Raw genomic sequence first — 27,756 nt, forward strand, 5'->3', positions numbered from 1 at the left:
GTCAATGACAACATGGAGCTAGGTTAGTAAAGTATACAGTCAATGAAAACATGGAGCTAGGTTAGTGAAGTACACAGTCAATGACAACATGGAGCTAGGTTCGTAAAGTATACAGCCAATGAAAACATGGAGCTAGGTTAGTGAAGTATACAGTCAATGACAACATGGAGCTAGGTTAGTGAAGTACACAGTCAATGACAACATGGAGCTAGGTTAGTGAAGTACACAGTCAATGACAACATGGAGCTAGGTTAGTAAAGTATACAGTCAATGAAAACATGGAGCTAGGTTAGTGAAGTACACAGTCAATGACAACATGGAGCTAGGTTCATAAAGTATACAGCCAATGAAAACATGGAGCTAGGTTAGTGAAGTATACAGTCAATGACAACATGGAGCTAGGTTAGTGAAGTACACAGTCAATGACAACATGGAGCTAGGTTAGTAAAGTATACAGCCAATGAAAACATGGAGCTAGGTTAGTGAAGTATACAGTCAATGACAACATGGAGCTAGGTTAGTGAAGTATACAGTCAATGACAACATGTAGCTAGGTTAGTGAAGTATACAGTCAATGACAACATGGAGCTAGGTTGGTGAAGTATACAGCCAATGACAACATGGAGCTAGGTTAGTGAAGTATACAGCCAATGAAAACATGGAGCTAGGTTAGTGAAGTATACAGTCAATGAAAACATGGAGCTAGGTTAGTGAAGTACAGTCAATGAAAACATGGAGCTAGGTTAGTGAAGTATACAGTCAATGACAACATGGAGCTAGGTTAGTGAAGTATACAGTCAATGAAAACATGGAGCTAGGTTGGTGAAGTATACAGCCAATGACAACATGGAGCTAGGTTAGTGAAGTATACAGCCAATGAAAACATGGAGCTAGGTTAGTGAAGTATACAGTCAATGAAAACATGGAGCTAGGTTAGTGAAGTACAGTCAATGAAAACATGGAGCTAGGTTAGTGAAGTATACAGTCAATGACAACATGGAGCTAGGTTAGTGAAGTATACAGTCAATGACAACATGGAGCGAGGTTAGTGAAGTACACAGTCAATGACAACATGGAGCTAGGTTAGTGAAGTACACAGTCAATGACAACATGGAGCTAGGTTCGTAAAGTATACAGCCAATGAAAACATGGAGCTAGGTTAGTGAAGTATACAGTCAATGACAACATGGAGCTAGGTTAGTGAAGTACACAGTCAATGACAACATGGAGCTAGGTTAGTGAAGTACACAGTCAATGACAACATGGAGCTAGGTTAGTAAAGTATACAGTCAATGAAAACATGGAGCTAGGTTAGTGAAGTACACAGTCAATGACAACATGGAGCTAGGTTCGTAAAGTATACAGCCAATGAAAACATGGAGCTAGGTTAGTGAAGTATACAGTCAATGACAACATGGAGCTAGGTTAGTGAAGTACACAGTCAATGACAACATGGAGCTAGGTTAGTAAAGTATACAGCCAATGAAAACATGGAGCTAGGTTAGTGAAGTATACAGTCAATGACAACATGGAGCTAGGTTAGTGAAGTATACAGTCAATGACAACATGGAGCTAGGTTAGTGAAGTATACAGTCAATGACAACATGGAGCTAGGTTAGTGAAGTATACAGTCAATGACAACATGGAGCTAGGTTAGTGAAGTATACAGTCAATGACAACATGGAGCTAGGTTAGTGAAGTATACAGCCAATGAAAACATGGAGCTAGGTTAGTGAAGTATACAGTCAATGACAACATGGAGCTAGGTTAGTGAAGTATACAGTCAATGACAACATGGAGCTAGGTTAGTGAAGTATACAGTCAATGACAACATGGAGCTAGGTTAGTGAAGTATACAGTCAATGACAACATGGAGCTAGGTTAGTGAAGTATACAGTCAATGACAACATGGAGCTAGGTTAGTGAAGTATACAGCCAATGACAACATGTAGCTAGGTTAGTGAAGTACAGTCAATGACAACATGGAGCGAGGTTCGTAAAGTATACAGTATAATAATGTCAGCTTTGCTAACCACAGTGTTGTGCAACGTGTGTAATACAATGCAGAGTAGTTTTTACTTGTGTAAGTATTTATGATGTTGTGCACCGTTGGCCAGACATGTTTAACTTGCCGTTGAATCTATAAGGGTTGAGGAGGGAGGGGGGGAGCAGGAAAGTGTTGATGGAGAGGAGGAGGTAGAGACTAATATGAAAGAGACGGGGGAGGAAGAGAAAGAAATTGAAGAACTAGTTTTCCCTCTCCTGCAGTACGATCAAGGCTTTCGGTAACCATGCCAAGTACACTTGCAGCTTGTTATCCAGTGAATGATAATAACAAATGTAAATTATAAACTGCTTTTCTCTCCCAAGGTGCAATGCAACCTAGTAGTAAGCAGAGATGGATCTTGACATCGGAGAAAGCACAGTTGGCAAAGAATCTTCAGTCTGACACAAATAACATTCTGTCCTTTCTGACTTTACTAGAACCAGCCTTACAGAGAATTCAGTCAAAGATGAATCTGGCAATATAGAGAATAGAGAGAAGAAAAGGAAGGAGGGGTAATGATTTTACGACATCTGTCAGGGACAATGAACCTCTGGCAGCCACAGTATCTTTGTAGTGGTGTGAAGGGGGGGTTATGGGGCAATACAGTGAAACGAACTTTGCAAGCTGCTGCACACAACTCTCTCTCTGGTATATTTTAGGCCCACCACAAGAAAAGGGCCTGCTCAGGCCACATCCCAAAATGCTATCCCAGCTCTCACTACCAGCCTGATGGATGTCAGGAGTTCTTATTCCTTCAAACGGGCGCTTAACAAATATCAGGTCTGCTTCGCCTTCACATCCAGCCTTTCTCACTAGGCTCTGATGTTTAACCTTCCTCTCCCTCTCTTTCTCTCATTGACCCCCGTTGTCTGAGATTGATGGTTTTGACCGAGTCTGCCCCCTGCTAGGACAGCGTGAGGGCCGTACCATTAGCGAACCGCAGCCAGGGGAATGAGGGAAAGATGACACAGTGTTCAGATCTTAGAAGTGACGGGGATCAAATTACCGCTCTGTGGGGGGATCAAAAGGAGATAGATGTGATTTAGTAGATGTCTGCAGTGAGCGCACACACACACACACACACACACACACACACACACACACACACACACACGGCCCTGTCCTTTTGCTGGAGATAAGGGCTCTTGACATTGGGCCCTGGGCCTGGGAGGCCCTGTGAAGCTGTAATTGCTGAGGCTTCACAACTCTCTCTCATGCAGGCTAGACCTTTAAACCCATCTCAGCCCTCCACCTGACTGACGAGTGACAGGACCAACCCTTCTTTCTGTTTCTCCTAGCTTGTTGGACCTTTCTTTTCCATCCCTCTCTCATTTTGGTTCCCCCTGTTTTCTTGCATTTTCCTCTGTCTTGAGAGGGATCGAGAGCGAGAGAGCAGGGAGAGAGAGAAAGGCCTTTCATTTCTCCGCTCCTCTTCATTTACAGCCACATGTTCTTCTTGCACAGTGTTACACAAAGACGTTGCCATGCATACTCTCCTCTACCACAGCCTAGCTAGGCTAGCACCAGCAGTGCCACACATTCATCATCTTTTTATAATAGATACGGTCATATTCAAACCCAGAGAGCACAGAGGTTATAACTCTAGTTGTGTAATGAGAGTAGGAACAAAGAAAGCCCTACTCCCATAGAGATACATGTTGTTATATACTGTAAGTCCTCTCTAGTGTTCTGTGTCATTCTGTGTTTACTCCATCCACACATCCAGTCAGTCCCTAGTCTGTTGAGATTTTCCCCGTTTTTCTTGGGAAATATATAGCTTTCCTAAAGGGGAAACGTCCTCTTAATCTAACGTTGCAAGGGCCGAGTGTGTGTTTGTAGACAGATGAGACTCGGAGGAAGCTCCCTTTCAAACTCAGCTGCAGCACATCTCAGGAATGTTTCAAGTTTAAACAGAGAGGAGGCAAAGAGCGGTGGAGACAGCAGAGAGGAAATGACAAGCCTGAGGAGGAGAGAAGCTGACGCTCAACGGCTGCATTCCTCCCAGGATGACAGCAGACCTGGGTTCAACCACTGTCCCGAAATCTTACAAATACTATGAGCGTTTGCCTTGGAGTGCCAGGTGGGCGTGGTTTTCACTTTTAGGACTTTTCTGTAGTATTTGAAATTATTTGAAATAGTATTTGAACCCAGGAGTGGAACAGTGGTTGAGGTGGTTGAGGCTCTATTCTCTACATTTCTATCTGCTCTGAACGTTTCACCTTTTATTTTTATTTAACCAGGTTTAACCAGGTAGGCTAGTTGAGAACACCTTTATTTAACCAGGTAGGCTAGTTGAGAACACCTTTATTTAACCAGGTAGGCTAGTTGAGAACAAGTTCTCATTTACAACTGCGACCTGGCCAAGATAAAGCAAAGCAGTTCGACACATACAACAACACAGTTACACAATAAATAGGCCATAGTGGCGAAATAATTACAATATAGCAATTAAACACTGGAGTGATAGATGTGCAGAAGATGAGTGTGCAAGTAGAGATGCTGAGGTGCAAAGGAGCAAAATAAATTAAATAAATAACAGTATGGGGGATGAGGTAGTTGGATGGGCTATTTACAGATGGGCTATGTACAGGTGCAGTGATCTGTGAGCTGCTATGACAGCTGGAGCTTAAAGCTAGTGAGGAAGATACGAGTCTCCAGCTTCAGTGATTTTTGCAGTTCGTTCCAGTCATTGGCAGCAGAGAACTGGAAGGAAAGGTGGCCAAAGGAAGAATTGGCTTTGGGGGTGACCAGTGAGATATACCTGGGCTATGTACAGGTGCAGTGATCTGTGAGCTGCTCTGACAGCTGGTGCTTAAAGTTAGAGAGGGAGATATGAGTCTCCAGCTTCAGTGATTTTTGCAGTCTGTTCCAGTCATTGGCAGCAGAGAACTGGAAGGAAAGGCGGCCAAAAGAGGAATTGACTTTGGGGGTGACCAGTGAAATATACCTGCTGGAGCGTGTGCTACCGGTGGGTGCTACTATGGTGACCAGTGAGCTGAGATAAGGCGGGGCTTTACCTAGCAAAGACTTATAGATGACCTGGAGCCAGTGGGTTTGGCGACGAATATGTAGCGAGGGCCAGCCAACGAGAGCATACAGGTCGCAGTGGTGGGTAGTATATGGGGCTTTGGTGATAAAGTAAATGGCACTGTGATAAACTGCATCCAATTTGTTGAGTAGAGTGTTGGGGGCTATTTTGTAAATGACATCACCGAAGTCAAGGATCGGTAGGACGGTCAGTTTTACGAGGGTATTTTTGGCAGCATGAGTGAAGGATGCTTTGTTGTGAAATAGGAAGCCGATTCTAGATTTAATTTTGGATTGGAGATGCTTAATGTGAGTCTGGAAGGAGAGTTGACAGTCTAGCCAGACACCTAGGTATTTGTAGTTCTCCACATATTCTAAGTCAGAAACAAAACCTCACTGTCTGTCTGTCTGTCTATTTCCTCTCTGTGTCCTCCATTGTTCCCTCTCTGCCTGCCCCAGCCTCATGGCTCCCTCTCTGCCTGCCTCAGCCTCATGGCTCCCCCCTCTGCCTGCCCCAGCCTCATGGCTCCCTCTCTGCCTGCCCCAGCCTCATGGCTCCCTCTCTGCCTGCCCCAGCCTCATGGCTCCCCTCTCTGCCTGCCCCAGCCTCATGGCTCCCTCTCTGCCTGCCCCAGCCTCATGGCTCCCTCTCTGCCTGCCCCAGCCTCATGGCTCCCTCTCTGCCTGCCCCAGCCTCATGGCTCCCTCTCTGCCTGCCCCAGCCTCATGGCTCCCTCTCTGCCTGCCCCAGCCTCATGGCTCCCTCTCTGCCTGCCCCAGCCTCATGGCTCCCCTCTCTGCCTGCCCCAGCCTCATGGCTCCCCTCTCTGCCTGCCCCAGCCTCATGGCTCCCCTCTCTGCCTGCCTCAGCCTCATGGCTCCCTCTCTGCCTGCCCCAGCCTCATGGCTCCCCTCTCTGCCTGCCCCAGCCTCATGGCTCCCTCTCTGCCTGCCCCAGCCTCATGGCTCCCTCTCTGCCTGCCCCAGCCTCATGGCTCCCTCTCTGCCTGCCCCAGCCTCATGGCTCCCTCTCTGCCTGCCTCAGCCTCATGGCTCCCTCTCTGCCTGCCCCAGCCTCATGGCTCCCTCTCTGCCTGCCTCAGCCTCATGGCTCCCTCTCTGCCTGCCCCAGCCTCATGGCTCCCTCTCTGCCTGCCCCAGCCTCATGGCTCCCTCTCTGCCTGCCCCAGCCTCATGGCTCCCTCTCTGCCTGCCCCAGCCTCATGGCTCCCTCTCTGCCTGCCCCAGCCTCATGGCTCCCCTCTCGCCTGCCTCAGCCTCATGGCTCCCTCTCTGCCTGCCTCAGCCTCATGGCTCCCTCTCTGCTTGCCTCAGCCTCATGGCTACCTCTCTGCCTGCCCCAGCCTCATGGCTCCCTCTCTGCCTGCCCCAGCCTCATGGCTCCCTCTCTGCCTGCCCCAGCCTCATGGCTCCCTCTCTGCCTGCCCCAGCCTCATGGCTCCCTCTCTGCCTGCTCCAGCCTCATGGCTCCCCTCTCGCCTGCCTCAGCCTCATGGCTCCCTCTCTGCCTGCCCCAGCCTCATGGCTCCCTCTCTGCCTGCCTCAGCCTCATGGCTCCCTCTCTGCTTGCCTCAGCCTCATGGCTCCCTCTCTGCCTGCCCCAGCCTCATGGCTCCCTCTCTGCCTGCCCCAGCCTCATGGCTCCCTCTCTGCCTGCCCCAGCCTCATGCCTCCCTCTCTGCCTGCCCCAGCCTCATGTCTCCCTCTCTGCCTGCCCCAGCCTCATGGCTCCCTCTCTGCCTGCCTCAGCCTCATGGCTCCCTCTCTGCCTTGCCTCAGCCTCATGGCTCCCTCTCTGCCTGCCTCAGCCTCATGGCTCCCTCTGGGCTATCAGATTCTCTGGACCCTGGTCAGAATGAGGCACAGTAAAATAAACATAGACCCCAGAGAGCAAGAATCACAACATTGGGTTTCTTAGGAAAATATTCCAAACTTCATCTACATAGCTCCCCTCCTTACGTCTCTCTCACATTCTTTCATGTCGGCCTCCCCCCTCTCTCCTCCTCTCCCGACACTCATACCTCCATCTATACTGCATGGCTCCCTTGATCTTGTGTATTCTGGCCCTGCTCCCCTACACCCGTCCCCCGTCTCTTGCCTGTATCCTCCAGCGCCTGATTGGCTTCCTCTGTTCAGGGAGAGGTGTGATTGGCTGATGTTTGTCTTGTACCGCTTCAGACACATACCACACAAATGCATACTGCTGTATGTGTCTATGTTGTGACAGACCTGGGTTCAAATAGGATTTGTTTTCTTTTAAATACTTTGGGTATTCGATTGAGTCTGCCTGGAGTGCCAGATGATCGGGGATTGCACTTTAGGGACTATTCCATTGGTTCCAATGCGCCAGGCAAGCTTGCAAAATGTCTGTTTTACCATCCTTCAACTGTTGCTGGAGTTTCCCTTTCCCCAGCCTTCATCCCCCGTTATCCTTTCCCCTTTTCTCTTTTCTCTACACACAGCTGATCCATCCAGCCACACAGCACATCCATCCAGCCACACAGCACATCCATCCAGCCACACAGCACAGCAGATCCATCCAGCCACACAGTTGATCCATCCAGCCACACAGCAGATCCATCCAGCCACACAGCAGATCCATCCAGCCACACAGCAGATCCATCCAGCCACATAGCACAGCAGATCCATCCAGCCACACAGCACAGCAGATCCATCCAGCCACACAGCAGATCCATCCAGCCACACAGCACAGCAGATCCATCCAGCCACACAGCACAGCAGATCCATCCAGCCACACTGCAGATCCATCCAGCCACACAGCAGATCCATCCAGCCACACAGCAGATCCATCCAGCCACACTCTCTTCTCTGTCTTTCCATCTACCTCTTCATCATTTCCCAACCCTGTAATACTACCAGCCTTCCTGCTTTTTATTATAGGCTGTATATCAGAAGAGCCCGGGTTCATGTCTCTCTGTTGACTTTATGGCTGAACCGAAGGAAAAACTCAAGCCACATTTTAGAAACTTCCGCAAAGGCACGCATAAGCCAAATGAAGTCATAGTTAAGAACCTGCTAGTAGAAAACTCTATTTAGAATAACTTTCTTCTCCTGTGAGGGAAGTTCTATACACATGTAATGTTGAAGAGCAGTTCAGACGGACCACCAGCTACATCAGCACGGGCAGAAATCCATTACAACCCACTGAATTCCATTATCAGTCCATTTAAATGTGTTCCCCCAGGCGTTGTGTTTAAACCCATGGGATAACTGCGACCCCTCACCCCTACTACCCATTACACTGTGGTCAAATGGCAGACTGTACCTCCATCAGATGCTATCTTCAATCTCTGAACGAGATTTTCCAGAAACAATTACTAGGCCTATACCTAATGCTGATTAAGTCCAACACAGCACTTTTTGCACTGTTGGCAGAAAGAAAAGCTAAGTTAGTAGTTTTTGCACTGTTGGCAGAAAGAAAAGCTAAGTTAGTAGTTTTTGCATTGTTGGCAGAAAGAAAAGCTAAGTTAGTAGTTTTTGCACTGTTGGCAGAAGTTAAGAGGTATTTCTCACGGAGTTAGCAGGTGTTGGCTGTTGATAGCTGTTAGTGAGTTAGCTGCTGGCTACTTTGTTAACCTGACCCAATGGCACAATACTAAAGCTACTTTATTGGTGTTTGGCTGTATAACAATACATCTCTGCCCAGCCTTGGCTTTAACATGTAATAACTTGGAACAGAACAATAGGAATGTGTAGCTCAGGGAATGCATCCAAGATATTACCACTATACCTCTCTTCTTTAACGTAATCCGGCTTCAAGGAACTACAGGGGAAAAAACATTTTCATATCAAGGGTTATGATTTCCAGGAGGAGTGGAAAGAGAAAAGAGAGAGGTATGCTGAAAGAGGAGGAAGATACATACCACAGTGGTGGCGTGATGTGAAGGGATGATACTGGGCTAGAAACTAACATTCATGGCCTTTGTCCCCCCCCCCCCCCCCGCCTTCCTCTTTCCCCTGCCTTCCTCTCCCCCTGCCTGCCTTCCTCTTTCCCCTGCCTTCCTCTTTCCCCTGCCTTCCTCTTTCCCCCCCCCGCCTTCCTCTTCCCCCCCCTGCCTTCCTCTTTCCCCTGCCTTCCTCTTTCCCCCCCCCCGCCTTCCTCTTCCCCCCCCCCGCTTTCCTCTTTCCCCTGCCTTCCTCTTCCCCCCCCGCCTTCCTCTTTCCCCTGCCTCCCCCCCGCCTTCCTCTTTCCCCTGCCTTCCTCTTCCCCCACCTTCCTCTTTCCCCTGCCTTCCTCTCCCCCTGCCCGCCTTCCTCTTTCCCCTGCCTTCCTCTTTCCCCTGCCTTCCTCTTTCCCCCCCCTGCCTTCCTCTTTCCCCTGCCTTCCTCTTTCCCCCCCCCGCCTTCCTCTTTCCCCTGCCTTCCTCTTCCCCCCGCCTTCCTCTTTCCCCTGCCTCCCCCCCGCCTTCCTCTTTCCCCTGCCTTCCTCTTCCCCCACCTTCCTCTTTCCCCTGCCTTCCTCTCCCCCCCCCGCCTTCCTCTTCCCCCCCCGCCTTCCTCTTTCCCCTGCCTTCCTCTTCCCCCCCCCGCCTTCCTCTTTCCCCTGCCTTCCTCTTCCCCCACCTTCCTCTTTCCCCTGCCTTCCTCTTCCCCCACCTTCCTCTTTCCCCTGCCTTCCTCTTCCCCCCCCGCCTTCCTCTTTCCCCTGCCCCCCCCCCACCTCCCCCCCCCCCCGCCTTCCTCTTTCCCCTGCCTTCCTCCCAACCCTGCCTTCCTCTTTCCCCTGCCTCCCAGCCCTTACATCTCCTCTCCAACTCTTGACATTCGAGGCCGTGTTTTTCAGTAGAAAATGTACAAGTGGAATAAAGAACAGCAAAAGAGAGCAGGGAAACTCCAGAGGGGGGGAACAGATCGCAGATATGAGGTGGAAGTGGAACTCGGTGGCTCCGTTTCAGCCGTAATATCTACTTGGCACAAGCCCGGTGCATTTCTGATAGTTTTATACGGCCGCAACTAAAACCGGCTTTTGGAGGAAAAGATGGCATGGCTGCCAGTGAATTAATGAAACGCCAGTCGCAAGAATGCAAAAAACCTGCTCTGTTTCCTTCTGCAAAGTTCATCATATGTCATGGCCATCATCAGCGGGGGCTCAGTGATTATAACAGTTGTATTACACACAGGCTCCTGCAGCTTGTGTTACCTGCTGAGAATAGGAGCTACAACGAGACAGAACAGAGATAGAGTGAGGGATAAAGGTGAAGATGATGATGGTTCATTCATCGTTAGAGAGACAAGGAAGCAGAGCTAACTTTTCGGACAGATAAACTTGGATAAAGGATTTCCAGACTCTGGGAACAACGTGGCAATGGCACACAACAAAACAACCAGATTATTCTTCAATGTGACGCAGAAGCAACTAGACCAAGTTGAATCAATTCAATCAGTAATGAACTAGAACAGTGTGATTAGCTGTAAGATTATGACTTGTTGTGGGCAGGCGGCTACAGTATGACCTAGTGCAGGATGTGATAATGTGTCTCTCTGCAGGCAAAAGACTCATTTATCAAAGAGATAGATAGAGGAACCTTGAGAATGACGGGCAATGTTTGGAAAAAGTGGAAGTGGAAGGGCGCAAGTTACCGTAACCATGGTGGCACTATCTCTGTAGCTCAGGGATGTGTTTTCAGATGGGAGAGTGTGACCTCTGCCTCACAATGTTGCTACAAGGTTGCAGCAAAGTTGTGCATTGGCTGAACGGGTGGGTCAGTGCTACAAGTGAGTAACGACAGACAGCGAGGCGGAAAGGAAAATGAATATGGGAACGTTTCAGTCATTGACGTTTTTAGTGTTGTACTCTTTCAACCCCTCAAGCACCTCAGAACAGAGTTCTCTGGGAGTATTATGGGTACATTTGTCAGGACAAACCCTACAATACAAGAAGAATCCAGGTCGTACCCCAAACAGCAACCAGTACCATTAAAACGGCTCTTAAGAAACTCCCTTAAGTGAACAAATTCAACCTGAAGGTGTCTACAATTTCCACTCACATAGCGAGCAGCCCCCCCCCCCACAATCAACTTAAATCATGACATTTTTTCTAAATGTTGAAACCTGCTTTTCAAATAAAAGCAGAATTAAAGAGAAAGTAAAACCACTGCAGGTGGAGAAGAGGAATAGTTGAATATAAATCAGATGATTGTGTCTGCGTGGCTCATGTTTAAAGGGAGAGAAGATGAATATAAATCAGATGATTGTGTCTGCGTGGCTCATGTTTAAAAAGGGAGAGAAAATAATGCCCACCGTCGCAGTCTCCCTGCAGTGTCCAATAAAACTAAGCTTGGCGTATTTCACCCCGACATGAACTGCGGATATTAAACCCTCCACACTGTCCTTATAAGCCCAGAGAGCGAGAGCGAGAGAGAGAAAGGTAGGGAGGGAGAGAAAGAGAGAAGTAGGGAGAGAGAAGGGGAGGACAGAAGGAAGGAAGAAAGATTGAAAATCTGTATTTTACTCTCTCCTCGCTCAAGGCCACTAACCCGTGCGATTACTTCTTGGAACGAAGGATGATAAACGTCTTCAATGACTCACTTGAGCAGCTCATCTTCCCTTTATATGCCATCCATTCCCCCCTCTTTCTTTCCTCCCTTCCCTCGCTCTCTTTCAACTCAAGTCTAAGTTATGTGATCTTACAGGTGTCCTGTCTCGGGCCTGAATATGCTGGGTCTCAAGTGAATCCGGGGTGTAAATCACTTGACATGCCCATCTGACACTATCCTCTCTTTGGATACAAAAGCGCCTCTCTCACCATCTCTGAGTTTCTACTGTATTTCTCAGACGTGTTTAGTAAGGAGCGTTGGCCAAAGTTTTGAGTAATGACAATATTCTAATGTTAGGTGATTTATACTGAGCGTTTGTCAGGAAAGCAGCTCCAGGATATCGATAACGACACAAGTTTAGAGCACTGCAAGCTAAATCACACACAGATGCATGCACACATGCACTATATCGTATATCACATAATTACAGTCACAAACAGAGACTTGGTACAGTTGTAAAAGTGGAGAAATGAAAGGGAAACAAGGAGAAGTTTGTACTGCAGCATTAATACTGTAAAACCACTAACAGCAGGTATAAAACCACTAACAGCAGGTATAAAACCGTTAACAGCAGATATAAAACCGTTAACAGCAGGTATAAAACCGTTAACAGCAGGTATAAAACAGTTAACAGCAGGTATAAAACCGTTAGCAGGTATACAACAGTTAACAGCAGGTATAAAACAGTTAACAGCAGGTATAAAATCGTTAACAGCAGGTATAAAACCACTAACAGCAGGTATAAAACCACTAACAGCAGGTATAAAACAGTTAATAGCAGGTATAAAACAGTTAACAGCAGGTATAAAACCGTTGACAGCAAGTATACAACAGTTAACAGCAGGTATAAAACTGTTGACAGCAGGTATACAACAGTTAACAGCAAGTATAAAACCACTAACAGCAGGTATAAAACCGTTAACAGCAGGTATAAAACCACTAACAGCAGATATAAAACCACTAACAGCAGGTATAAAACCACTAACAGCAGGTATAAAACCACTAACAGCAGGTATAAAACAGTTAACAACAGGTATAAAACCGTTAGCAAGTATACAACAGTTAACAGCAGGTATAAAACAGCTAACAGCAGGTATAAAACCACTAACAGCAGGTATAAAACCGTTAACAGCAGGTATAAAACCACTAACAGCAGGTATTAAACCACTAACAGCAGGTATAAAACCGTTAACAGCAGGTATAAAACAGTTAACAGCAGGTATAAAACCGTTGACAGCAGGTATAAAACCGTTGACAGCAAGTATACAACAGTTAACAGCAGGTATAAAACCGCTGACAGCAGGTATAAAACCGTTGACAGCAAGTATACAACAGTTAACAGCAGGTATAAAACCGTTGACAGCAGGTATACAACAGTTAACAGCAGGTATAAAACCATTAACAGCAGGTATAAAACCACTAACAACAGGTATTAAACCACTAACAGCAGGTATAAAACCGTTAACAGCAGGTATAAAACCACTAACAGCAGGTATAAAACCACTAACAGCAGGTATAAAACCACTAAAAGCAGGTATAAAACCACTAACAGCAGGTATAAAACAGTTAACAGCAGGTATAAAACCGTTAGCAGGTATACAACAGTTAACAGCAGGTATAAAACAGCTAACAGCAGGTATAAAACCACTAACAGCAGGTATAAAACCGTTAACAGCAGGTATTAAACCACTAACAGCCGGTATTAAACCACTAACAGCCGGTATTAAACCACTAACAGCAGGTATTAAACCACTAACAGCAGGTATTAAACCACTAACAACAGGTATTAAACCACTAACAACAGGTATTAAACCACTAACAGCAGGTATAAAACCACTAACAGCAGATATAAAACCACTAACAGCAGGTATGAAACCACTAACAGCAGGTATAAAACCACTAACAGCAGGTATAAAACCGTTAACAGCAGGTATAAAAGCACTATAACAGCAGGTATTAAACCACTAACAGCAGGTATTAAACCACTAACAGCAGGTATAAAACTGTTAACAGCAGGTATAAAAGCACTAACAGCAGGTATAAAACCACTAACAGCAGGTATAAAACCGTTGACAGCAAGTATACAACAATTAACAGCAGGTATAAGACCGTTGACAGCAGGTATAAAACCGTTAACAGCAGATATAAAACCACTAACAGCAGGTATAAAACCACTAACAGCAGGTATAAAACAGTTAATAGCAGGTATAAAACAGTTAACAGCAGGTATAAAACCGTTGACAGCAAGTATACAACAGTTAACAGCAGGTATAAATCCGCTGACAGCAGGTATAAAACCGTTGACAGCAGGTATACAACAGTTTGCAGCAGGTATAAAACCATTAACAGCAGGTATAAAACCACTGACAACAGGTATTAAACCACTAACGGCAGGTATTAAACCACTAACAGCAGGTATAAAACCGTTAACAGCAGGTATAAAACAGATACTACCAGAGGAAGGTAGTATCCATAGTAATAAAACAGATGTAATAAGATATAGAGTATAGATGATGAATGTGTAATGATCAAGTAGAACTGTGTTCCCTCCCAATGTAAAGTGGTTAGTGTCTTTAAGCAGTTGAATAGAAGTATCATATCCAACAGCAGTGTTGACTGCGTGTGTGCATGTGTGTGTGCATGTGTGTGTGCGTGCGTGCGTGCGTGTGTGTGTGGAGAGTCAGTGTAAACAGTCTCTACGGTGCAGTTCTGAGCAGGTAAACAGCTAGGGTTAGTTGTTCAACAGTCTGATGGCCTGTTGGTCTGAGACCCGATGCTCCGTTATCATTTGCCAGATGGTAACAGTCCGTGGCTTGGGTGACTGGAGTTCTTGACAGGCTTCATCGCCTCCCTCAGACATCGTAATCTGAACAATTTGTGTGTGTGTTTGTGTGTGTGTCTGTAACGTGGTTTCACAGGCTAAAGAGTTTGTCGTAAACATGGAGAAAATGGTTAAATGTGCTTCCCGTTCAACCACAGTGTGTGGAGAACTGTAAATGGTAGTGGGTGGACTGTACAGACCCTGAGAGAGAGAGAGAGAGAGAGAGAGAGACAGACAGACAGACAGACAGACAGACAGACAGACACAGATAGAGGGAGACAGACAGACAGACATACCTAGAGAGAGTGAGAGAGACAAAGAGACACATAAATGTGTTTACCAGTCCACAGCACCAAGTACTACCAGGACCTATAGCAAGGTTTGTGTTAATGAAGCAGCTACCAAACCTGCTACCACAGTAACTAACAATATGCTTGAGGAAAACACCTCAGAAAGGAAAACAACATCCAGGATCCACTGTGTCTGATACAATACTATCAAGTTCAAATCACCTTGGTCAGAGTGTGGCTACATTATATTGCTACTCTCTATCTAAGGGAACTTTCTTTCCCCTGAGTCCAGTGGAAAATGACTCAAAGCCCTGAGGTCACAGCCGTACCACGGCCCATTGTTTGAAGAGCCCTGTGTCAAGAGACCACGTCTTTGATCCTTCATGTGAGCTCAGACGACGATAATAACGCCACATATTGTGCTAACCACATGAAAAAAGAGAAACTAATACATCATAAAGATCTATACAGATTTGTGACGCATTATACAGATCTGAAGGGTAGTTATAGTACAGAGTTGCTGTATATCTCAATTTAGCACTTCTACACCTCTATGTCCTATACTTCTAGGTTGTCTCTATGTCCTATACTTCTAGGTTGTCTCTATGTCCTATACTTCTAGGTTGTCTCCATGTCCTACATATCTAGGTTGTCTCTATGTCCTGTACTTCTAGGGTGTCTCTATGTCCTGTACTTCTAGGGTATCTCTATGTCCTACACCTCTATGGTGTCTTTATGTCCTATAATTCTAGGTTGTCTCTATGTCCTACACATCTAGGTTGTCTCCATGTCCTACACCTCTAGGTTGTCTCTATGTCCTACACCTCTAGGTTGTCTCTATGTCCTACACTTCAGGTTGTCTATATGTCCTACACTTCAGGTTGTCTATATGTTCTACATCTCTAGGTTGTCTTTATGTCCTATAATTCTAGGTTGTCTCTATGTCCTACATCTCTAGGTTGTCTCTATGTCCTACATCTCTAGGTTGTCTCTATGTTCGACACCTCTAGGTTCCCTTCCTTTCCCATGTCCTTCACAGTTTCCAGCAAGACATGACAAAGATAAGACTCTGTCTGTGTATATCTATTACCCAGTGGCCCTGCATTTAAAGCATCTCTTTCTATAGCTGACCTTGTCCTTGATCTGTCCCTTCAGGCTGAGAGAGGAGACAGAGTGACTTCAGTGGCACCATGAAGGCCTTCTTCCTCCCTCCGCTGACGCCCTTCCTCCTTCTCCTCTTGCTCCGGCTCCCTGGCAGGACTCTGGCCAGCGACTGTCCCCAGGACTGCACCTGCTCCACCCCAGAATCCATCTTCTGTTTCCAGCGCCGCTCTGCCACCATACCCCAAGGCGTCCCGGAACCCACCAAGAACCTCTACCTCTTCGCCAACGGCATCGAGACCCTGGCGGAGGAAGACTTTGTGGGCATGGAGAGCCTGGAGATGCTGGATCTGAGTCAGAACAAAGTCACGGTACTGCCTGACCGGGTGTTTGAGCCTCTGACTTCCCTGAGGAACTTGGACCTCTCAGCCAACCAGATCACCCATCTGTCAGAGGAGAGCTTTGCGGGCATGTCCCTACTGGAGAGGCTGTACCTCTACAGCAACCACATCCGGACTATACACCCTGCCGCCTTCCACGGCCTGGAGCAGCTGCTGGAGCTCAAGCTGCAGGGAAACCAGCTCACCTCGCTCCCCGCCCTAGCCATGCCCAGACTGCTGCTGCTGGACCTCCGCTTCAACACCCTCCCATCCCTGGGGTCAGCCGACCTCCAGATGCCCAACCTGGAGTCTCTGAAGCTGGCCGGCCTGGGCCTCGAAAGCCTGAACGAGGACCTGATGGCCAGCCTGGGGAACCTCCACGAACTGGACATCTCTGGCAACGAGCTGGGCTCCTTCCCCCTGGCGCTGAGGGAGACCCAGGGCCTGATCTACCTGAGCCTGGCCGGGAACCCCATGGGCCCACTGAAGCTGGAGGACCTGAAGAACCTGAGCGAGCTCCAGGAGTTGGACATCAGCAACCTGAGTCTGCAGGGCTTGCCTGACGGGTTCGCACAGCTTTTCCCTCACCTGACTAAGCTGACAGTGGCCGAGAACCCTTTCAACTGCCTGTGCACCCTGGCCTGGTTTCCTGGGTGGCTCAGGAACCAGGGGGTGACTCTGGGCAGGACGGAGGAGACCCGCTGCCACTTCCCTCCCCTCAACGCTGGGAAGGTGCTGGAGAGGTTGGAGCACAGGGAGTTTGGCTGCCCCACCACCACTACTGTCACCGCTAGCACAGTCAGAACCAGCACCACCATGCCCCCCCCAGTCACCACCCTGCCTAGCACCTCCCCAGCCATCCCTGCACCCGGGCCCAGTGAGGAGGACAACTCAACTGGGACAGACAGCCAGCCCCCGCTCCCTGACCCTGCCTCTCCCAGCAGCAGCAGCCAAGACCCAGAGGTGGACTTCTTATGCCCCTCCCAGACCTGCTTGAATGGGGGCACCTGTCGGCTGGACGGGCAAGGCCATCTGGAGTGCACCTGCCCTCGTGGCTTCTACGGCACCTATTGCGAGAACCGCCACCACTCCCACCCCCCTCCGGATCAGGACCACAATGACAACAACAATTACATTTCCGCGGCAACTGTCACCGCCGATGCCCCCGACATCAGCTCGCGCCTGGTGACCAGCTCCTCCATCCTGCTGGACCTGCACCGCTACATCAAGGTCCGGCCCTACATCCGCGGCATCCGTCTAACATACCGCAACCTGTCGGGGCCCGACCGGCGTCCCATGCAGCTCAGCGTGCCCGCTTCCTACCCGGAGTACACCCTGAGGGGGCTGCGGCCCAACTCCACCTACACAGTGTGCGCCAGCCCGCTGGGCGACCTCAGCGGTGGGGACAGCGTCTGCACGGTGGCCCACACAGCGGCCCAGCAGCACACTGCCACAGGGAGGCAGGTGGAGGACAAGAGGCTGACCACCATGCTGGTGCCGGCTCTGGCCATACTGCTGCTCCTAGTCCTGATTGCAGCCACCGTGGGGATGGTGTGCTACATAAGGAGGAAACGGGCCAAGGGCCACCTGGATCTGGAGTGTGAGCCAGCCCAGCTGGAGCTGGAGGGACTCAAGGCTGGTTCCAACGTTGGAGGGGTGATGCCCCAAAAGCAGCCGGAGCCGGCTGTGGTTCAAAATGGCGGCCTGGAGTACGAGGTGCTGCTAATACAGGATCATTGCTCGCCGAACAACAACATGGCTCTCTCTCATAAGCCCTCTTATTTCTGACGCCCATCTCTGTTGCTACTCAGACCCAGAGGGTCAGACTAAATACCTCTAGCTACTCCTTACCTCAAGGACTAGACACCAGCTAGAGTTGTTGGTGACAGTGGAGGAGAAAGAGAGGACCGGCTAGCCATGTGTCAGCAATTGAGAAACAGAACAAATATTAAACCGTGCAGACATTAAAATATGTTTGAAAGGATTATTTGAAAATAAGGGAGCCTTTTAAAGTGCCTTTATTCTTATTTCCACACCTCCTGCTTTGTTTCTACATTCACATTGCTGGACTGGCGCCCCGCGGCTCGCTACTGAGTGTGCCCACTCTCCACAGCAGGTCAAAGGTCAAGCGAGACTGGGCCAGGCAGAGAGACATCAGGGTAGTGACCTAATCCCTGCTGTGTCTACTCTAAAATGGGGTCTGCACTGAAATGGGGGTGTATTGCTGTGCACCCCTTGTGATACCTGAACTATGTAAAAAGAGTATAAGCAATTATTTTGCGCCGTAGCACCTCAGCACTACCCCAGTGGCACTTGCTGTGAATGACATCCGAGTCACCAAATGAAGAGAACTTTTGTCAGTAATTGAAAAGCAAGGTGCCTGACATTTATCATGCTTTGTTTCGGCTCTATTGCTTAGTGAAATTGTCATTTTTTTGTTGTGTTTGTAAATGTTTTTATACTCTTGCTGTTGTTGTTCTGTAAGTATGTGACTGTTACCACCCTTCATCCCCCCTTAACTGCTTGTGATTTAACAGACAGATTAAACCCCAGATTCAAATCTTTGAAGATTAAAACTTGTTTGTACCAGCGAAGTCAATCAAAGGCTTTACCCTACGAATGTCAGACAGTCTGAGCAGCTGTAAGTCTCGTACTAAATCCCCTCTCCATTCTCTGGCCCTCAACCCCGCCCCCCACACAAAAAGCACCGATAAACAGTTTCAGTTGGCTGAAACCTTAACATTTGTTTCTGTGCTGCAGCGAACTTCAAGCATCCCCTGAGCCTGCCTCAGATCAACCACACACACATGATTACCACAGAGAGGAGAAGGGGGGAAAATAAACAGTTAATTTCTAAAGGCTTTATTCATTGTTTATGTCCCCAAGAGGGAACACAGTTACTTCAGTAAACCGCAATTCAAAAGAACGCACTTGTTAGCCTAGCTTAGCCTAGCTTAGCCTAGCTTAGCCTAGCTTAGCCTAGCTTAGCCTAGCCTCAGAGAGAGATGCTTGTGGATTTCCCAGAATTAGCCTCTATGGTGCTTTGTTGTGCACCATTAACTGGTCTTTGGAAAAAGAGGATCCCACGTCTTGCTCACTTGCAGCCAAGCAGACTATGAAAAGTCCAAGCGTAGCATATAGTTGAAGGTTTTATATGGGCTCTGTCTGGGACGAGGGACATTGAGGAAAAAATGTGTACACCAAACTAGAATATGCTGAAACACCAGTGTTGAGATTCAAATCTCAGAATGTGAAAACAGTCTTAAGTAACTTTTATGTGTCTGGCGCTAACCTGCCTGCCCCCGATGAGGATCTCAGTGCCGACTACAGTATGAAGATCTCTATCGGTAAACAGATCAGTGATAATGTGGAAGCATGTCCCGTCTTGTGCACAGAGAGGCAGACATCAAGTCACTGTCATGCTTCAGTAGTACTGTATCCACCACTAAACACACACACACCGCACACACATATGCCCACCTACTCCATCCACTACATTTAAAGACATTCTCCAGTACTTTTGTATAGTTTTTAGCCAGTAGTTCTGAAAGTAGCATTCATGAGACAAAAGTGGTCCCTGTGTACTACGTTGCGTGTACTACGTGGAGATATGTGCCCCACATAATTTATCTTTCTCATTCTGCATCTAGCTAGCTAACGCTCAAATGGCAAGGGGCTAAAGCTCATTGGCTAGAACTTGAATTGCTAGGGGGAAAATGTAGAGAAAATGGAGCAGCACAGCTTCGAGAAAAAGTTCCTTTTAAACTAGGCATTAAATGGCTAATTGAGGTAAGACAGTAATTCTGTGAATAGAGTATGCATTTTTAACTACATATTGACACATCCAGCCCAAAGTGGGAGGTTTAACAAATACTTAGCAGTCACTAAAGTTCCAGAGCATGTATTTAAACCTCCTGAAATGGGCATGTCAAGACAAGGGTCCCCTCTTCTAACATGCCTAGTGACCAGGCGGTGTACATTATGACAATTATTTTAGTGAAAACAACACAGGAGATTAAGATTGGAAGTAAGGGTTGGTGGATGCTGTCTACCACTAAATCTTATACCATCTAAACAAATACTTAGGCCTCAATATTTAACACTTAAAATGACATCTGTTTAAAGTGTGTAAAACTACCAAAAAACTTAACTGGAATACTTGGTTTTACAATACAAAAAACATTGAAAATATCCAGAAATATTTTTGATATTATTCCTATTTTCCCTGTTTATTTTGGGAAGCTTTCGTTGTTATTGTTCATCTCTTTCCATGTCCTTTTGAATTAAGTGAACATATTTTTATGAGCAAAAAACCACAATGTTGACATTATTAAAAAAGTTTAAATAAAAACTGAAAACAAACATTTGAAGTTACGTCTGTTTGATTCTTCTAAATCAGGGCTCTCCAACCCTGTTCCTGGAGAGTCAGTCCAGTAGGTTTTAACTCCAACCCTGTTCCTGGAGAGTTACAGTCCAGTAGGTTTTAACTCCAACCCTGTTCCTGGAGAGTTACAGTCCAGTAGGTTTTAACTCCAACCCTGTTCCTGGAGAGTCACAGTCCAGTAGGTTTTAACTCCAACCCTGTTCCTGGAGAGTTAGTCCAGTAGGTTTTAACTCCAACCCTGTTCCTGGAGAGTTACAGTCCTGTAGGTTTTAACTCCAGCCCTGTTCCTGGAGAGTTACAGTCCAGTAGGTTTTAACTCCAACCCTGTTCCTGGAGAGTCACAGTCCAGTAGGTTTTAACTCCAACCCTGTTCCTGGAGAGTTAGTCCAGTAGGTTTTAACTCCAACCCTGTTCCTGGAGAGTTAGTCCGGTAGGTTTTAACTCCAACCCTGTTCCTGGAGAGTTACAGTCCAGTAGGTTTTAACTCCAACCCTGTTCCTGGAGAGTTACAGTCCAGTAGGTTTTAACTCCAACCCTGTTCCTGGAGAGTTAGTCCAGAAGGTTTTAACTCCAACCCTGCTCCTGGAGAGTTACAGTCCAGTAGGTTTTAACTCCAACCCTGTTCCTGGAGAGTTAGTCCAGTAGGTTTTAACTCCAACCCTGTTCCTGGAGAGTTAGTCCAGTAGGTTTTAACTCCAACCCTGTTCCTGGAGAGTTAGTCCAGTAAGTTTTAACTCCAACCCTGTTCCTGGAGAGTTAGTCCAGTAGGTTTTAACTCCAACCCTGTTCCTAGAGAGTTAGTCCAGTAGGTTTTAACTCCAACCCTGTTCCTGGAGAGTTACAGTCCAGTAGGTTTTAACTCCAACCCTGTTCCTGGACAGTTAGTCCAGTAGGTTTTAACTCCAACCCTGTTCCTGGAGAGTTAGTCCAGTAGGCTTTAACTCCAACCCTGTTCCTGGAGAATTACAGTCCAGTAGGTTTTAACTCCAATACTGGACTGTAGCTCTCCAGGAACAGGGTTGGAGAGCCCTGTTCTAAATCGTCTGTTTTTCTCTGTCTCAGGAGAACATTTGACTGGCAGTGGAGCAATAGATTAAGTCTATCATCAACTTCACCTCTTTCATTCAGCCATCACTCTGGGAAGCGAGGGAAGAAGGAGCCAGCGGAAGAGAGGGAGGCATGATTGAGCCAGTTATTAAACCTGTCAGGATGTCAAGTCTGGCAGGCAGTTCGCAACCCCCCCCCCCCCCCCCCCCACAGACACTCACGTACCCCTTTGCCTCCTCCCCACACATACACACCGATGTGTGTGAGCCTGAGAGAGAACACATTGTTTTTATGTATCCGTATCTGTTAGCTCTTCCATGTCCTTGGATCTGACTACCACCACCTCCAAGAAGTGCTTCATTATTAATCCAATGTGTCCAACAGTGTTACATTCCTCCCTCCAGCAGAGCACCACTCAACACAAACTTCTCACCAGACTGTTTAGGGGGGTCTTGGTATTTTTCCCTCAATAGCTGGAGGCGAAGGTAAAAAATATGATTGAAACCACACAGAGGCTAAATATTAATAGTGATTTGTACCGCAGACAGGGTCCCTGACCCTGAGCTAATGGGTTAGCATTGTTTGTTAGCGTACATAATATATCAACCTCTGACCATACATAAGTTTACAGGTACAGGCTTGGCAGGGGCTGACTGTACAGTATGTCCACACACACACAGCTTGGCTCAGGTACAGGCATCCAGCTGCTAGCTGTTGTGCTCAGTCCCAGCACCAACACAAACACATAAAACAGCTCCACTGCGGTTCTGAAGACACCTATTATTTCACTTGGTTCTGAGTGAAAACAACCAAGTATACCCAGCGAGTCACCAGTAACACACACGCAGCAGGTTCAGCCTTTGTTTTTCAAACATTTTCTTCTTCTCTTGTCTCCCTTCCTCTCTCTCACCTCATATGTTGGAATAGTTGGGAAAAAAATCAGCATTCTGCCTCGCAGAGTTAACCCAGGTTCAACTGGAGTCTCAAACAATCATGTATGTGACGGTGACAACTAGTACTTGAGCTGTGTGTGGATAAGAAAGAAAGAAAGACTGGGAAAAAGAGAGAGAGAGGGAAAGAGAGAGAGAGAGAGAGAGGGAAAGAGAGAGAGAGAGAGAGAGAGAGAGGGAAAGAGAGAGAAAGAGAGAGAGGGAAAGAGAGAGAGGGAAAGAGAGAGAGAGAGGGAAAGAGAGAGAGAGAGGGAAAGAGAGAGAGAGAGAGAGAGAGAGAGAGAGAGAGAGAGAGAGAGAGAAAGGAGAGAGAGAGAAAGGAGAGAGAGAGAGAGAGAGAGAGAGAGAGAAAGAAAGAGAGAAACACAGGGAGAGCATGTGTCTGTTTCTCTCTTTTCCTTCTGTGAAACAGGCCTCTTTTCTTCCCCTTGGCTTTAACAGACCTGGCCTCTGGCGAGGGGCCAACCCCGACGCTGCTCAAGCTGCATGCGCCAATCAAAGGAGCCATTGTAGCCGTGAATGAAGCCTTTTTCAAATTATCATCCTGAAAAATTCCACACAAAATTATTGCTGAGTAAATATTTATTATTTTCTCAATCGTTCTTTCCCTCCACCACTCCCGCTCTCTTCCCTCTCATTCTTAGTTTCAGCTTATTTTCCAAAACCAGGGCTTGAAGGGAGTCTGCCAAGGACAATGTGTTAAAACACGGGGTCGTAGTGTGGCTTCGAATTGGCATTTCCGCTCCCTCTCTCTCCCTCTCCCTCTCTCTGTAATAACAGTAAAGATGTGAGATCTGAAGGGTGGTGTACTACTGTACAGCTGGCAGTAAGTACAGCTGGCAGTAAGTGATGCCCTGTGCGTTCCCTCTAGTGCCAAAGCCAACGGATGGATCAAAGGGCATGAGAGGGCAGCGGATGCCCGTCTGACAGTGAGGGATGACAGGAGAGGAAAGAGGAGAGGAGAAGGAAGGAGAGGAGGCTAGGGGGGAGGCTTTGGTTTGGTTTTATGTGCTTTTCACTGCAATAAATTGTGGTGAACACATGCAGTCGATTTCACATGCTGTTCAGTAGATTATGAGATATAAAACAAACAGGATCATAATCCCCCTGGAGATACCTCCTCCCTCCCTCCCTTTCTACACTGTGGTCCAATGCTTACTGGAAGTCAGTCACATGGGTTGGCTTAAGGCAGGTGTGGATGTGCTACAGTATATCTATGGTAAAGCAGGGTAGAGGGCAAAATGCAGGGTAAAAAGATGGCGAGCAATAGAGGGAGAGAAACTGTGTCAAATAATGATTAAGGTCCATGCAGGACCACGTGCACTGAAACCCCACGACTTTGCAGAGACTAGTTGCTGACGTGTAAAGAACTGTTCACGGACAGGGGCTGGCGGGTGGGTGTGGGGGTAAGTTCAACATGGCTTCCAAAAGTGAGCCTGGAATTAAAGCACATGCATCTAATCTGAACAGCCTGTCATTCTGGAACGCACCACAACTGTGCTTCTCATTTCATAGGAATGGGGGGGGGGGCTGGGGGTGGGAACGAGGATGTTATTTATTCCGGAGAAAAGAGTGGGGTAAATCTGGCATTAATGAAACAGGGAGGTGGTTGGAAGAGAAACACATGTGTTTGCTTGGTCCACTGATAACAACAGTTTGACTGATCTGATGAATCAATAGAGATTCCAGAGATGAGCTCAATTAGACTCTATTGGCCAAGAAAGATAAGACTTGATCCCCGATTGGTTCTCGAAGTGACCAATGACCACGTGTTATTACTGCTGGGGATATTGTCAGTGTACCTGGCTAGTGGCTGCAGCACATTTCTTGGTTTAAAACATTTTACAACAGAAAACAAAAATGAGAGTCCAGGTCGTCCCTCCTTATTTCAGTCCATTTTCCTCCATTTAGTGCCTAATGAACAGGACCCAGCTGTTTCTGGGTTGTTAGTCTATCTGACTTGTGTGTAAAAGTATGTATCCTATGGGAGATGTCCTTGAGATATTAAGGCTACTTGAGGCTTTTGTTTGACTTTGGATGGAGAGAGGATGATCGCCTGCTGCTTTGTAAGGCCTTCTGAGAACCTTGTTCTGTATTGAGGAGTCACGAGGCTTCCTCTGTGTTGATTTGTCACAGCTGTTGTAGCCTTGAGCCATCCTCTTACCTGGGACATATAAGAGCTGTTGTAGCCTTGAGCTATCCTCTTACCTGGGACATATAAGAGCTGTTGTAGCCTTGAGCAAGGCTCTTTAATTCAGATGTTCCTACTTGAGCCCACTGTAATACGTAGATCAGAGCGCTGGGCTGGTTATAACAGCTGGGACTGGTAGTAATGTAATGAATCCCAAATCGATCCCTAGCACCTAGCCTCTAGTCCCTAGACCACAGGCCCTACCCATTAGACACTCGTATATAGATCTGATTGGATAAGTGTACGCAGCATGGCGGAAGTAATTTTACTTTAAAGGGGCAGTTTCCACAACATGAGGTCAGAATAATACTGTGAAATTGTGAAAATTAGGATAACGCCCCTTTCAGTGTAAGAGCGGTTTGAAAAGACCGCCTGAAATTCCAGCTTGTCTGGCTGGGAAGACCTGATGACATCACCAAGCGGTATAAGTTAATAGACCAATTAAAACATAGTTTTCCCTCCTCTCTGTAAAAAACAGCTAGTTTTCAGGTTACACATCCCTCCTTCTCCAATTAGACCCCTCCCTCAGGCCACTCCCAGACAGTCCTAACAAAATTATTTCTTGAGAAATTGCATTTTACTAAGATATTGTTGTTTCGTTTGGACCATTTTAATTTAAAACAATCACAGTAACGTAGAAATGATTTGATAGTGAGATAAAAACGGCTGCATTGCATCTTTAAACACGTGATTATTTCAGTGTCTGGGGGTTAGAGGTTAGGGCAGGACAAACTCTTTTTGCCCCAGCACTACACAGCTGATTCAAATGATCAACTCATCATCACACTTTAAAGATTTGAATCAGGTGTGCAGTGAGTGCTAGGGCAAAAACAAAAATGTGCACCCCTTTTGGGTCCCCAGGAACAGGATTGAGAACCACTGGGTTAGGGGATAAGATTTGATTTGAGAGTGGGCCTAAAATACACTCTGTGATATGGGGCTATGTACAATACTCTAACAGACTTCAGTATTGGCCTTCAGTCTGTCTGTCACTAGCTATTCCCATCACACTGATGTTCAGTCACCTGTCCTGCCTGGAGGGTTCAGACAGACAGACAGTGTCACCTCCGCTCAAGCTGCGTTTCCCAACTCCGGTTCTCCAGTACCCCCAACCGGGGCTGCTACTGTCGTAGTTCACATGGGATCAAATGACACCAAACAGGGTAAATCAGAGCTGATCAAACAGGGTTTTACTGAGCTGATCAAACAGGGTTTTACTGAGCTGATCAAACAGGGTTTTACTGAGCTGATCAAACAGGGTTTTACTGAGCTGATCAAACAGGGTTTTACTGAGCTGATCAAACAGGGTTTTACTGAGCTGATCAAACAGGGTTTTACTGAGCTGATCAACACCCTAAAAGTCTCTGAAAAGCAGCCAATGATCTCTGGTCTGATGCAGTCACTGGGTCACGGCTGTGTAAGGTTCAGCAGGCTCTTAGCTGGATTAAAGACTACTGCCACTATGTTGGCATAACTTTTACTGACAATTTCAACACTTTTTGGAAACAAAAGATGCTCTACAGGGATGATGGGCTTAACCCTAATCATCGGGGAGCCCTTTTCATACTTCAAGGCTGCGTTAAGATACTGACTCAGTGACAGTCTAAGCCATCCTCTCTAAGCGTTATCCTCGTACTGTTGTCTATACTGCCAGGGGTGTTGTCAGTTGTAATCTTGTTCCCATTCCTTTCAACTCCACTCTTAGATGTGCTATTGTTAGCTCAACAGAGGAACCCACTGTGGTCTGCTCCCCCAGCGCTTTAGTTCCAATGTGAATTCCATAAACTTGAATACCCCCTCAGTTTTCACATCACGTAGAGGGCTTGGGCTGTTGCACGATAGCAACCAAAGCCCATGTAAGTCAGTTTATAACATTCCATCATTGGTTACTCGAAGAGCTCCTCATATTGACATTGGCTGCGGCCTCGGGCCCTATGGTTCTAATCTTGGAAAAGTAATTACAATTTCTTCTCCTTCCTCTATTACTACTAGGGATAGACCAAATGGTACAGTTCTATGCACTCTTATAGCCATACCAACTATATCAATATCAACCATCAGACAGGGACTGCAACCACCTACTGAACGTTGCTTGTTTAAGTTGGAGTTTCCATGTGAAAAAATCGTCAAGGTCTTGGGTTGATGCATCTGAACATTAGGAACTAACTTCCTAAACTAAATGACATTAAGATCTGGGTTATGCAGACTAATCTGGATATTCTGGTATTGACTGAAACTTGGATCTCTGGGGACATTCTGGAATCTGATATTAATACAGACAGAGTAGGTGGTGGTGTAGTGGCCATTTTTTATCTCTTTACTGAAATCCATTTCCCTCGCTCCAAAATTTTAACTCCTATCGTTTAGCCTTTGTCTGGGGAGAAATGTATCTATAACTGTTATAGGGATATATATATATATATACCGTCCTCCCTTAGCTAACCTTTGTGAACTTGAGGAGTTAACTAGTTTGTTTACTAATTCCGAGGTTATTATCCTGGGTGACCTAAATGATGATCTAAAAAGCATGTGTAATGATCTAAACCTTAGCCCAGCTGGTGACTAAGCTTACACGGCCCAACCCTAGAGATCCTTCAAAGGCATCTCTGATCGATCACATTTTTATGAATACACCAGAGAATGTGAGATGTGAGAATACACAAATCTAAGCCCCGTGTCATCACAAAGAGGAAATAAAAAAACTTCAGTGAACCGTCTTTTTCACATGATCTTTATACTAGTGACCTTGACTGTACTTCAGTTATCCCTGGACCTGATTAGCTTGGATCCTCTTTGCAGATGTCTTCAATGCTATGTGGATAATCATGCACCCTTCAAAACATGTCAGGGTTAAAGGTATAGTGAATGCCTGGTACACTATGCAGTTATCAGAAATCATTCATGGAAGAGATGATGCTTGGGTCAAGGCCAGGAACTCAG

At 46.8% G+C, this 27,756-nt stretch overlaps 2 protein-coding genes across 2 annotated transcripts in view; one reads left to right on the forward strand and one right to left on the reverse strand.

Moving 5' to 3' along the window:
- The window catches only part of LOC110512482 (vasorin), a 55,459-nt gene extending 34,851 nt beyond the window's left edge, over positions 1 to 20,608 (forward strand). The window contains exon 3 of the mRNA XM_036941758.1: positions 15,919 to 20,608. Within this exon, the coding sequence (XP_036797653.1) occupies positions 15,954 to 18,032 (2,079 nt within the window). The 5' untranslated portion in view covers positions 15,919 to 15,953 and the 3' untranslated portion in view covers positions 18,033 to 20,608. The remainder of the gene's footprint in view (positions 1 to 15,918) is intronic.
- Positions 1 to 27,756, reverse strand: part of LOC110515614 (coronin-7) — a 260,709-nt gene that overhangs the window by 111,742 nt on the left and 121,211 nt on the right. The window lies entirely within an intron of this gene.

Source organism: Oncorhynchus mykiss, chromosome 13, assembly GCF_013265735.2.
Source record: "Oncorhynchus mykiss isolate Arlee chromosome 13, USDA_OmykA_1.1, whole genome shotgun sequence".
Classification (NCBI taxonomy): Eukaryota; Metazoa; Chordata; class Actinopteri; order Salmoniformes; family Salmonidae; genus Oncorhynchus; species Oncorhynchus mykiss.